The sequence below is a fragment of the Sciurus vulgaris genome, assembly GCF_902686455.1.
Source record: "Sciurus vulgaris genome assembly, chromosome: 2".
Classification (NCBI taxonomy): Eukaryota; Metazoa; Chordata; class Mammalia; order Rodentia; family Sciuridae; genus Sciurus; species Sciurus vulgaris.
Genome location: NC_136462.1, coordinates 184,303,054 through 184,316,780, shown reverse-complemented (window position 1 = coordinate 184,316,780; position 13,727 = coordinate 184,303,054). Strand labels below are relative to the sequence as shown.

Sequence of the window (13,727 nt, the reverse complement as noted above, 5' to 3'; positions counted from 1 at the left end):
CCATAGGGACTTGGGCCTCTGCAAGCTGAGGACAAAGACGGGAGCCAGGACCCAGTGGAGAGGATCAAGTTGAGCCCCAGATATGGCTGCCACTGCCCAGCCTGCTTAGTGTCTCATTTGTCCTTTTAAAGACAGGAAGGACAAAGCTGCTGCAGCGTGATGCTCACACATTCCCTTCTGCTGTAGATGTCGGGCTTTTTCTGAAGGCTACAGACTGCTGAGCTCTGACTCAGAGTGCATCCAAATGTCCTCAGACTCGCTGAGAAGCAAAGAGAAATAAAGCATGGAAATGAACAATGAGTTCCCTCCTGCCTGGGTCTGGGAGACATCAGTGGTCGTGGGGGATGCAAAACTGAGGACTGGTTGTCCTGGAATCTAAAGGCACAATAATACTGACAAAGGGAAATAGGCAATGATGGCCATGGAGCTCTCAATGACTTGTTCTAAAGAGTCAGAACCACTGATCGTGAGGGCACTGAATCCTACCCACTTCCCCTCCCGCTTCAGTTCTGTGGTTGCAGAACCAGGGTAATGTGAGGTCACCAGCACTTCCACACTTAATGCTACACACACACACACACACACACACACACACAATTTACACACACATTTTAGATCTTACAAGACAAAGGTACAGCCTCTCCATTCACATTGTTTCAATCCTCCCCCTCTCCTGTTACAGGTAGAAGTATACATAATATTCAGGCATTCTGGTGTTCTCTGGGTTCTTTCCCATGCACAGATCACATCTGGAGAAACTGCCCCCAATCAGGTCTCTGTGGTGACTTCTCTCACTGAGAGGACCCTGGCACATCCCATCTATCCTTCTCCTTCGATCCTTCGCTCCCAGCTCCCATCAGGAAAGTCTAATCCTGAACCCTTCCCAGTAGTCCGCAGACAAATGCTCCCAGAGACAATGCAGGCGCTGCCCCTGGAGTAGGATCCATACTAAAAAGCACTGGATCCTTTGACTAATTCAGACAAACATGTTCTCAGGCTGCACAAGATAAGGGGAAACTGGGACTCAAATGGCTGAGACTGTTTATTCTAAATGATTGAATCTCCTTGCCCTGGTCCTGTAAACCCCAGCTTGGACTTGGGGCAAGGTGCTTCTGGGTAAGAGATGTCTGCAAGGCCCATTTAATGCTTGGCCCTGGGGACCTGGAAATACACTCCTTTACAGCTCTCTAAAAGTCGGCAGCCTAGTCGTGAATTTCTGCATGTCTTTGTTTATTCCCTGGCTCCCTCAAAGACTACAGGACAGGGTTAGTTTTGCTCCTTCTAGCACCCAGTATAACTCAGCCCTAGAGGGCTGTCTATACATTTTGAATAAATTTGTAGGGATTTTGTACACACACACACACACACACACACACACACACACACACACACACCCCACCTTCTCTCTCTCTCTCTCTCTCTCTCTCTCTCTCTCTCTCTAAGAATAGGAGGTTGAGAGCGCCCATCAAATTCTCAGTTGGATCGGAACAAACCGCTGAGCGCGCCACAACACGCTCCCCTCCACTCCTCACACTCCTGCCCTGGCACAACACCGAGAATTTCCTTTAACCGTGAACCAGTCTCCGAGCTCCCCAATCAGAGGCCCTTCAACCAGAGCTGCCCCCCACCCTTGGAGAAGGTTACCCCGCCACCCACCGCGCGGGATCCGGCTGATGAGAACGAGCTGAACTAACACGCGGCCGCACAGGCCTTTGTTTCTTCTTTATTTGCGGATATAATTATGTACCGCAATCTAAATTAGAGATAGATTTTTTTTTTCTGATATACATTTCATCTTATTCACCACGAGCACACCACACGCACAGTAGAACAGTTCCACGACCTGATAAATTGCACAAGATGAGTTTGGATTCCTGAAAACCGGCAGGCAAACCGGCCCCGCCGCGGCTTCTCCCGGCTGCGCCGAAGGAAATCGCCCACCCGAAATGAATTTCCCGGTCCAGCCTTTCTGGCTGCAATGTTGAAATGTCTCGGGAATGGGAAGCGCTCTTGCTGGAAATGGCTGGACGCTGTAGATTCCGAGCACTGGATGGCTGTGAAATGTCCCCCCAAGGTCAAGTTTCTGCGCCTGCGAGCTGCGCCCCTTCTTCCTCCTTTCCCACCCACCTCAGTAACTGGAACCAAATTGTCGGGGCCCCTCCGGTAAAACAGAAAACCTGCCCTCAAGTGCGCCCCGCCTTCCCCCCAATCCAGGGTGTTGTGGAAAAGAAAGGACAACAGAAACGCAGACGCGATGGATCGTGGATCCCTAGCCCCTCCCACCCCCCATCCCCGAATAATCAGAAACTAGGAACCGGAGATGTTTGAAGCTTGGCTTCCCAAGCGCGGCGGCACGGCGCACGGGGCTGGTGGGAGTAGGTTGGGGGCGGGGCGGGGCGGGAGCGCGACCGGGGTCTCTCTCGCGCCCTAGTCCTCCGCGTTGGTTCGGTAGGCCTCGATGAGGCCCTCGAGGGAATGCACGAAGCCAGACACACTGCAGATGCCACCGATGACGAAGATGGCGACGTCGAAGAAGACTTGGTGCCACAGCAGCTTGCGCCAGAGCAGGCGCAGGTGGAAGAGGCTGGGCAGCAGGAAGCAGAGGCCGGCGCCCGTGAGACTGCCGGTGAGGCCCATGAGCAGAGCGAAGTGTGGCACGTAGATGGCCATGAGCAGAGTGAAGACGACAAGCGCGCAGCGCAGCGTCAGCCCCCAAGACTTGAGGCGCCCGTCGCCTCCGTAGCAGGCGGGGAAGAAGGCACGGCTGCCTTCCTGGAAGAGCGACTTCTCCAGCACCTCGACAGCAGCGAAGAAGGGCAGTGGGTAGGACAACAGCGCCTTGGCCACCAGAAAGATGTTGACCACGGCGCGGATGGAGCCAGGCAGGTTATCCGTAATGACCTCCTTGGTTTCGTCGGCCCAGGTGAGGTAGGCGACTAGCGCGAAGAGGCCCTTGAGCACGCAGGCGGCGATGTGCGTCCAGTTCATCATGCAGTGAAACTCGCTGGGCTGCTGCATGTTGCCCTCAAGCGAAGGCAGGAAAATCTGTGACGTATAGCTGAACACGATGATGCCAATGGAGATGGGAAACTTCTTGACGTCAATATAGAACTTGACCTTCTCCCAGGCCCAGTCACGCGCTCGCGATAGGCAATAAGCTATGACCAGGATATTGATGACGAAATGGGCCAGAGTGCACAGCAGACTGAACTTGGACACAGCCTTGAGGTTCTTCAGGAAGGCGCAGGGCAGCAGCACGGCTGTGGCGATGATGGACCAGGACTTCTGCGACACGGGCAGCCCCGGGAAGCTGTTGTACATGAGGTTGCCACTCACCACCACATACAGGATGCAAGTCATCACCAGCTCAATGATCTGTGCCACGTTGACCACGCGGCCGCCGAGGGTGGGGAAGCGCGGCGCGCAGCATGCATTGGCTATGGCCACGTAGGAGTCCCGCACTCGCACAACCTCGCCGTCCTCGTTTTCCTCGTACAGGCACGCGATGAGGATCTTCCCGGTGTAACAGCACACCACCGCGGCGAAGATGATGAGGAACAACCCCAGGTAACCGCCGTGTAGGATGGCATAGGGTAGGCCCAGCACGAACATGCCCTGTGGAACCGAGAAGCAACCAGACCCGGATGCTCAACAGTCTCAGCCTCAGAAGAGGGACCCTGGGGGCGTGGCTTAAAGCTGTCGCAAGGGGGCGCTAAGGAGAGTGAGAGCTGTGGCTACACCGTCCTAGAGGAGAGATTGAGGGTAGAGACGAAGCGGGGTGAAAGGGGGCCTAATGGTGAGCCTGGGTGTTGAATCCAAGATGGACAGGGAGGTGTTTAAGGATGAAACCGCGGAGGAAAGATGGACAATGGCTAGGAGGAATGTAGAGATACTTGGAAGCGGTTCTTGGGGTCGACCCGGGACCGTTGGGAGCCGGGAGGAGTTGAGAAGCGGTTGGAAGGAGGGTGATCAGGAAAAGGAGATTAAAAAGGGAGAAAGCTGGGTCTGTGCCACTGGTAGAATGGGTGGGGCTGGAATGGGGTGCAGGCTAACCAGGGAAGTACGGTTTCTAACGAGGACCAAACCAGAGAAGGAAACAAAGCAGCCGTGGGAAAGGATATGGGGTACAGAGGAAGAGGGACTGAAAGTGGGGCAAAGCCACGGGTAGCAAAAACAGAGGGAATGTGACGTCGTCTTGGGGATACAAGGCCTTTGGGGAATGGGGCGCAGGGAGGAAGGGGGTAGGATTGGAAATGGAGCCTTAGGATAAAGCTGAAGTGGGTTGGGGCCAGTACTAAACAGAAGTGGTAAAGCAGGATAGGGGCCTGCCTACCAGGAAAGCTGGAGCGCAGTGGGAAAGCCAAATCAATCTGGAGTCTAGAACCAGAAGCCATGAGGCTGGGCGAGCCAGGCTGAGGAAGTACAGTTTAGAATCCGCATGGGGAAGAAAAGCTAACGAAATCCGGGGTCCCTGAGGCATGCGCATCTCCAGCCTACAATCTTGGCCTCTCTCCAAGCCTGTCGAACGGGGCCTTGAAAGACGCCCCGGACGAAGGCACGGGCGACCACGAAGGCAGACGCGGCCCCCCAGCCTGTCCCTATTCTGTCGAGGTTGTGTCCACCGTCTTGGAGAGGGAGGCACCTCGGCTCCCTCTGAGTCCCGCTGAGCCTGTGATGGGGCGCAACCTCGCCGAGGCCTTTCACTCCTGGGAAACCTATCTTCTGCAACTCAACGATGGTGCGCTCCGGGGTTGCCTGGGGGCCAAGCCGCAGAGCCCGGGGCCTCTCGGAACTGAGACCTTCTCTGTCCCTGAAGTAGAGACCTGCCAGCCCCTGCCAGTTCCCGGGGTCGTTGTGAGGACTTCTAGCCTCTCTCAAGGGAGACCGGCGCCGCCTGGTGGGGAATGGGGATGAGGGGTTAGAAGTAGGAGAACCAGGTAGGCAGCCAAGTGACAGGGCTGTTCCAAGGCTCTGGAGGGGGGCTTCGCTAGGGTCTCCCGGAGGCGCTGACCAGTTCTTTGCGGTGCAGCCGGGATTTCGGCCCAGAGGGGCCGCTGAGTGTGCAACTAGGCAGCATGGTGTTCCGCGGACCAAAAATGCTTGTGGGCAGACATGTGTGCGTTCCTATATGTATGCCTGTCTGTCTCTAACAGGGCTGCAACTGAGGGAGCAGACTGGGTCCTGCCTGCATGATTGTGTGCCTGCGTGTGCACGTGTTATGTTCATAGAGTATGTGTATGCTTGCTATGTAAAAGTATGCGCTTCCGTGTGTGGGAGGGTGTAGGATGTACGCAGGTCTATTTGGGATAGTCCTGTGATCTATAAATAGACGCGTGTCGCGTGCGCTTTTGTTCGTGGGGAGGGGGACTATGGACATGTGTGCTTGCCTATGTACGTATGCAAGCTTTATGAGTGTGTCAGAAAAGGAGACTTCCAGCTCAACTATGCCCCCCTCTCTTTTCATTCCGAAAATGAAGCTGTGAATCCATTCCAGAGTGCAAGGCAATAATACTCTTCCCTCCAATCCTGATTTTCTTTCTCCCTCGTCCCTCCCCGACCCCACCCCCACCCGTTTCCCTTGCGTTTGCAGGGTCTTTGAATGTGTCTCCCACCAAGCCTCAGTCGAAGCAGTCTTGCAGCTGAAGCTGCGGGGAGGGGTGTGAATCAGGGCGGGAGACACCACCTAGGGGCGTAGATCTCTGGGCAAGGCTAGGAGAAATAGGGGAAAGGGAGATGGATTGACGGGTACTGGAGAAGGTATCGCAGGCGAGATCACCGCGGGATGTGTGTGGGAGCAGAGCCTGATACTCAGAGGTGGGTGGGGGCGAGATGGGGACCGGCAGAGCTGGGAATCCCGCGCTCACCTGAATGGCGTTCGTCACGTTCCAGCCCGCTTCCCACGCCGTGATCTTGGGCTTGTCATGGCCCCCGAACTCGCCAGCAGCCCCCACTGCCTGGTCCTTCGAGCCTGAGGGCGGCAGCGGAGCGCCGCCGCCGCGCTGGTAATGGATGTCTCCCTCGACGGGCGGTTCGGCGCCCTCATCCCCACAGGGCTCACCTTCGGTTTTCAGGATGTCCATCTGCAGGCCCTGGCGGTGCTCAAAGTCTAGGTCGTCGCAGTGCGCGAAGCCCACGGCCTCCTCGTCCGTGGCCGCCTGAAAACCCATCCTGGCAAACATGCCACTCACCTTGGCCTGGGACTTGTTGGACACAGATGTGGCCACATTGGACAGCTTGCTGCGGAGCAGAGTGGCCATGGCGGCGGCGGGGCCCAGAGGAAGGACAGAAGGGACCCGGAACGCGGCGGGCGCGCGTTAAGACAGCGAGGGCCAGGGGGCGCGAGGCCGCTATCTGTTCTTGCTCTCCCCACTGCGCCCCGGGGCGCTCTGGCTCATGACCCTCTCGGCTGCCGTTTGAGGCTCTCTCAGGGCCAGAGCCGGCAGACTAGCAGCAGTACTGGCCGAGCGGCGGCGGCGGCGGTGGCTAGTGCACTGCGGAGCTGCCGCGGGGCGCAGGCTGGGCTGCGGAGGGCGGCGGCGGCGGCGGCGGCGGCGGCGGCGGCGTCAGAGCAGCTACGCGAGGCTGGCGCGGCGCCCCCACTCGTGCGCAGCCCAATGCGCTCCCGCCCCTCGGAGTCAGGCGGTTCGGGGGTGGAGGTTGGCAAGGGGAAACACCCCGAGGCAGGGGGCGTGAGGAGGGGTCAAGGAGAAGAGAAGGGTGGCTCGAAGGGATTTAGCAGTGAGTTGGGGGCAGAAGGGCGCCCTTGGGAAGGCGGCGGGAGGGAGCCCGCGAAAGGGAGAGTGGAGGGAGGGGTGGGGGCCGAAGTGCTGCATTTCTGGAGGAGGTGCTAAGCTCCAATCCTGGCCCTTCCCACCTTGCCACCGCAGGGAGGGAGGGGTTCCGGGTGGACTGATCCTCCAGTCCCCCCGCCCTCGGACCAACCCCCCAGAATCCAGGAGCTGGGCGGCCCCAGATCCTCGCTTAGAACTGATCTGGGCACCCAGAACACCAGCAGAACAGTTACCGGTCTCTGGCTGAGCGGACCGTCTGGGCATCGATTTGTCTTTCTGGCACCCAACAGTCGCACTTAAACTCTTCAAGGCAAAAGTGGCCGTCATGGATCGCTCGCTCTCAAGGATGCTTGGCCTGGGTTCGGTCATCTGAATTGTCTCTTTCCGTCCAGGGACTCGGCGATGGAAGCCGTTCGGCGGGTTGTTCGCTACTAACCGCTCTCCAAGTGTATGCAGAATGGAGGCGAAAGGTTCGCTTTTCCCTCCCCACCTCTCGTTTGGCGGACGTGGAAAGAAGCAGGACTCAGCTTTCGGTAACTATGAGGGTCTGCGAATGCCCAGGCTAAGAGCGGCGAAGCGAGTCCGACGCGGAGGAAAAGGCTCACAGCACCGCCGGCCCTGCGCTCATAGAGGCACAAAGTGCGCTCGGCATCTGCTCAGACCGCAGCCACCGGGCTGTCAGAGCCTGGGCTGCTTCTGTTGAGTGGGGTGCGTGTTTGTACGAGAGAGTCCCAAAGACAAAGACAGATACTCTATCAGATGTTGCTATGGACTGGATCTGTATGAACTCTGCGGTGAGATTCCGAAACCTTGTGTATTCCGTGTGTGCGTTTTTGTGCGCATTGAAGTCTGTAGGCGTGCGGAGCTTCTGTGCTGGATTGTGTGTGTATATGTGTTCCCGAATGGGATTGCTTGTGTTTGTGCACGTGTGAACCCCTTGGTACTGGGGGTCGGCTGCTTTGTGTGGGTTCGCTCCTGGTATGTCACAGCTGGGCTTTGGCACCGACTCCTAAACTGTAAACCACAGGGAACCACCCGGTAGTCCCAGCCTAGATGAAGGACAAATGACTGGGCCGGTAAAGGGAGAAGCTGGAGGAAAGGAGAAAGGCAAGGGCCCCCAGTCTCCCCTCTCCAGAGGCCCTTTCTCCCTGGGAACTCCAGTCTCTTCCCCTACAGTATTTCTGAATTAGCTCACCTCAGCGCACAAGTAGGGCGGCCTGAGGGCTTTGACCAGCGAGTTTGAGCTGCCAGGACCAAGACAGGCTCCCCAGCCCACCTCTACCCCAAGCCCTCACAGTCTCCAGTTCCCCTCTCCTGACGGGGAACCTCCATCACACTTGGCAGAGACACCCCTCCTCCCTCCTCAGGTACCCCCTTAAAATATCCCAGGAACCCTGCAAAGCTTCCCAGCCCCTGCTTGACAGAAACCCTCCCCCTAGACTGAAGAATTTTCCCCCACCTCCAATCACTCTGATCAAACCTCTCCCCCAGAGACAGACCCTCCTAGTGATGATAGGACTCAGAGAAAAACGGGATAGTATTCCAACTGAAAGGCAGAGAACCTCTCCTCCTATGAAGCTTTGAAATAGAACAGATCCTCCAGCCAGAGATTTACCCTATATGCAGACCTTACCCCCACCCCAATCCCTGAAGGCAGGAAAGCCTTTACCCTACAGGTTCCTCTAGCCAAAGATCTCCACTTCCTGTTCCCTCCCTGCCTCTACTTCTGATATTGGGCTGAGATTCCCTTGTAATATTCTCTACTGCCTCTCCGCACCCTGTTCAGACCCAGAATGTAAAGTGGTCATTGATGCCTTCTTTAATTAATTAATTAATTTATGTAGTGCTGAGGGTTGAACCCAGTGCCTCACCTGAGCTAGGCAAGTACTCTGCCACTGAGCCACAACCGCAGCCCCTGATGCCTTCTTTGATTAGTGCCGCCAAACTGCTCGTCTTCTCTCTCCTTTCCCTTTAAAATGGTCATCACTCTAGGACCAAAGATGGGCTGTGAGGTTCTTTCATCAGTGAGGAGTGGGATCATTTGTTTATTCATCCAGTGCACCTTTTCACCACCTTTCCTATGCATGTGACTCTACTCACCAATTCTTGAGACTGGAAGGAACCTCAGAGAGCACTCAGGCCAATTAGCCTTTCTTTCATGCCTTAACACATCTCAACAGAGCCTCTGTTTCATCCTAATTTTGCAGATAAGAAAATCTACATCCACACCATGAAGTGTCCTCCTCAAGGTCACACAGAATTCAGAGTAAAACTGGTGAGAACTCAGGATTCTGACATTCCCTCCAGTGGCTCTTCCCCTCCTCATCCTCACCTTTCTTTCCACCCTCTCTCCCTGCTTGTTTGGTATTTGGCCACCTCTTTGTGCAAAGAGTTGAAATTCAAAATCAGATTTCAGCCCCCTGGCTGCGATTAGCTGCAGCAGTTGGGGAAGGAACTTCTCTATTTTCCTCTTTTCCTGCTGTTTGCAATAAATGCCTTTTTCAGGCTGAAGGTGGCCATGGCAAGCTCCCAAGCAGCCCACCCCTTATGGGAAATTCCTGCTCCTTCACATACTGATTCTGTGACATTGGACTACTTACTTAACTTCTCTTGTCCTCATTTTCTCATCCCTAAAGTGTGAAAATAATAACAGCCTCAGAATTATTGAGAGAATTCAATGAGATCTTGTATATAAAATGTTTAGCATGTGCTAAGTGCCCAATACATGGTAGCAATTACTTTTTTATTATTGTTGTTACTTTACCCAATTGCCATTTCTCGTGGTCTGGGTGGGTGTGAATGTACAAGAAAAAACCTCTGATAGGGTCTGAGAATCTGAGTGAGTGGAAATGTGATGCTCCTCACCTTTGCCCTGCCTGTCTCTGTCCCTGCTCCTTCCAGTTCTGAGCTGACCTGGAGAGAAGGGAATGGAGGTCTAGAGTAGGGCAGAAGGCAGGTGGTTCAGGAGACAAACAGGATGACTTACCTAGCTGGTAGTGAGCTGGGCTGGGCTGTGTCTCTAGCCTCCAAATTCTCCTACATAGCTTCTCTGGGAGCATCCCCGCCCCCAGAGGAATCTGCGCAGTCTGAGCCTCTGATTCAAACAGCACACACACACACACTCACAAACAGAGAATGGCAAGCCAAGTGACAGATGCACAAAGAATTGAAGACCAACATAGAGATTCTGGCGTATTAGTAGTCTTACAAAGATGGACGGAGGAACACACACAGGTCAAGGACAGGCTGGACCAGAGACCACATGCAAGATTTGTACTAAGACTGCTCACCACTCAAAGAATCCAGGACAGTCACCAGTAGACCCATTTGTGTGGGCAGAGTCACCCAGATCACAGACTTAGACCCACTAGGACAAATACACAGATGGAGAATCACACGCTGACAGGCTCACAGTCATAAGAAAACATGCAGGCACGCATGCACACACAGACTCATGCTGAGGCCAATAGTCGGGAATACCCCCATGTGATTGCTGAAGGGAAAGAGAGGAGAGAACAAAGGAGAGAAGAGGCAGGGAGATAGAAAAAGGAACGGGTAAGAAGAGGGCAGCAGGCAGACAGAGCAGACCATACCAGGCAGACCCACCAGCCGGCAGGACACAAAAGAGGCAAAAGTGCCACAACCTTCCTCTTCCCCAGATCCTGTGATGAAGAAGCTGGGGAGGTGAAAGTATGTGTGGAAGGAACAGAAGCTATCCCTGCCCAGTGTGGTGTGGGGGTTCTCCTCCCAGGGCCACATAGGATCCCATTATCTTAGGGAAACTGGGGCTTCCTGAGAGGGTGGAGGCGAGGGACTCCCAGGACTCCTGTCCAGCCCCATGGAGCAGGGACTTCTGGATTAGGATTCTGGAAGAGGAAGGCTCTGAACAGTTCTCTGGAGCCAGGGACCAGGTGAAATGCACACCCCTCTCCTCATAATGAACTTTAATGCCTCTGGTACCCAGGGGGTTAATCTCCTGGCTAACAGATATGGAGGCCACTTTGGGGGAATAAATAGGGTTAAATAGAACTGGGCTTATCTCCCAGAGCAGGCAGCAACATGGGGGAAGGGGGGTCACGGAGCCCTTGAATTAATGGCCTGGAAAGCCAACATCATGAGCATCATTTTGAGGCTGAATGATCACAGACAGACCCCTTCCTCCTCCCCAGACTGTGGCTCAGAGACCTCCATTACCAGAGCAAGGTCTGTCTGTGAGCTTTTTCCTGCTGAGGGGACAGGCGCTGGCTCCATAAATCACCCTACCCCCAGGCATCCTGCAGCTGGGGCATTGGTAAGGTTTCCCTACAGCTGGAGAGAGCCACGCTCTCTTTGTCCCAGAGCAATTTCTTGATACTGTGTTCAACGGCACAAGGGAGGAGAGGGGCAGCAAGGCTAAAGGCTTCATGTGAACATCCCTTGCATGGAACAGAGACCCTGATTCTTCTACCTTCAACTGGACACATCAGGTGGAACCATGAAATGTGTAGTTGCTGCCTCTGCTAGCTCAGGGTAAGACATATTAAAATATATTATTGGAGCCAGTCTTAGCAGTACACATCTGTAATCCCAGTCACTGGAGAAGCTGAGGCAGGAGGATCACAAGTTCAAGACCAGCCTCAGCAAATATAGTGAGACCCTGTCTCAAAACTAACTAAATAAAGAGGGCTAAGAATGTATCTCAGTGGTAGAGCACTCCTGAGTTTAATCCCCAATCCTGAAAATAAAATAAATAAGATATATATTAGCAGTTTTCCTTGCTGAGGTAGTGAACATAGCCTCTCCAGAGGTGTCAGGCAGAGGCTGGATGCCCTGTCAGATCAGTGTCCAGGGAGACTGGATTTTATGACTTCTGGATTCCTAGGTTGATGCTTTCTATATGCATGGAAAAGGGCCAGGAAGCAAGGGACGTGTGGACCTACACCTCGATTCTGGTAGTCTTTAAAACCATAAGAAACTCCTCAGAACTGAAGGAGGAGCCTTAAATCTGATTGGTGGGTTAAGGCAATGGGTCCCACTCTTTTCTGAGCATGCAGCCTCTGCAAGGCAGAGGAGTGTGTCAGTCTTGTTTCTCACCTGGTCTCTAGCACACAGTAGACATTCAATAAACATCCTTCGGGTTGAATTAAATTGATGTCACAAAGTCATTACCCCCCAGGAACTTTTAGCATGATTGGTTGACGAAACATATATGATGGCCAAAATCCAGCCCTGAATTCTGATTTCTATAGCTCTTCTACATGAATGTGTTTCTAATACTTGCATCATCTTCTGTGTAGTTGAAAGCTAGCCATTCACGCACATGGGAGCTGTGAGTTTTGTTCAGAGAAGACCCGGGGGGGGGGGGCGCAACCAGATTCAGGGACTTCTGCAAGAACTCATGGCATCCCTCAGGCATCTGTGGGTCACCAGTTATTACAGCTGGGAGAGATAGCTATGGAGAGGTCTGATTCCAGTGAGCCCCGTGATGAGGAACCCTGGACTCCAGGAGGCAAAGGGACTCTGGGTCTGACCCTTGAGCCTGGTGGTGCAGAGCAAACTTTTTTGTTCTTGGTGTGCCTGATGCTGTTGAAAGCATTCTCTGGAGTTTGTTCCCCTATTTTCTCACAAAACTCAGGTTAGTCCACTGTCATCAAAAGAGGCTTCAGACAGGGCCTGCAGGACTAGACCTGGTCCTCGATGGTCTTGGATGCTTGACTTGCACAAGTGGGGAAAGGGGAGGGTTGGGAGGGACCATGATGGGGTTGGGACAGGTTGGGTCACTGGAGCCAGCAGTCCTGACCCTAACTTCAGTTAGAAGTCTCAAAGTTCAGCCTTTGCATGTCAAAACCTATCCTCATCCAGATCTAGAATAACCCATCTCACTGAGTGGATCAAAATTGTGTCCCCCACCCCCAACTTCATATGTTGAACAGGCTGGGGTTGCAGCTCAGTGGTAGACGGCTTGCCTCACATGTGTGAGGCCCTGGGTTCGATTCTCAGCACCACATATAAATAAATGAATAAAATAAAGGTCCATCAACAACTAAAAGAAATTGTATGTGACTTGGAGATAGAGCCCCCAAAGAAAATAATTAAGGTTTGGTGCGGATAAAGGGGTAAGGTCCAGATCTGATACTATTATCATCTTTAGAAGAAGAGAAACCAGAGACTCTCTCCCTTCCCATGATGTAAGAACTCAAGGGGAAGGCAGCCGTCTGCAAGTCAGGAGGAGAGCCCTTACCAGGCACTCATCCTGTGGAATCTTGATCTGGACTTCCAGCCCCTAGAATCGTAAGAAATAAATGTTGGTTGCATAAGCCTCCCAGTCTAGTGTGTTTTGTTTTGTCATTTGTCATAACGGCCTCTGCCAGCCCCTGACCAGCACTAATCTAGGGACCAAAGAATTTTCTAGATCACAGCCCCTGTGAACATCTAATGAGACTGTAGATCCCCTCTCCAGAAATAGACACCAATGTTGGACAAGCTTTCAAATTCCCTAAAACCAACTCCTGATGAGTCTGTGGCTTCCAGCCTAAGAACCCAATCGAGAAGCTTCTTTTCCTTCCTGTTTTTTGAGAGCTGGAGTCAGGTGAGTTATTGCCATTAACATTTAAGAAATGCTTATTCTCTGCCAGGTTCTAGACTTAGTGCTTGGCCTGGATGGCAGCATTATGTACAAGGCTCACAGCATGTGCGTGAACTTGAGTTGCTTTCATGCCCATTTTACAGATGGAGACACTGTAATGTAAAGAGGCTCAGTAACTTACTCAAAGTCTTACAGCTAGGTAAGTGGATCCAAGATTCAAATCTAGAATCAGAGCTGCCCTTATAATGTCAGGACTCCAGGTGAGTCTGCCAGGAAGGGCTTGGGTCTAAGAAATCCAGGAAGGGACTACAATCTGCATCCAGCTCCCTGTGGCCAACATCTCAGCTATGTTAACTCTGGGTCACTCCTGT

At 53.5% G+C, this 13,727-nt stretch overlaps 1 protein-coding gene across 1 annotated transcript; it reads right to left on the bottom strand.

The window, feature by feature from the left end:
* Positions 1 to 1,699: 1,699 nt before the first annotated feature.
* On the bottom strand, positions 1,700 to 6,848 carry SLC32A1 (solute carrier family 32 member 1). The gene is made up of 2 exons (XM_079126220.1): positions 5,865 to 6,848; positions 1,700 to 3,615 (listed from the first exon to the last, which is right to left on the bottom strand). The coding sequence occupies exons 1-2, from the start codon at positions 6,255 to 6,257 to the stop codon at positions 2,428 to 2,430; spliced, it is 1,581 nt and encodes a 526-aa protein (XP_078982346.1). The 5' UTR covers positions 6,258 to 6,848; the 3' UTR covers positions 1,700 to 2,427.
* Between the last annotated feature and the right edge of the window lie 6,879 nt (positions 6,849 to 13,727).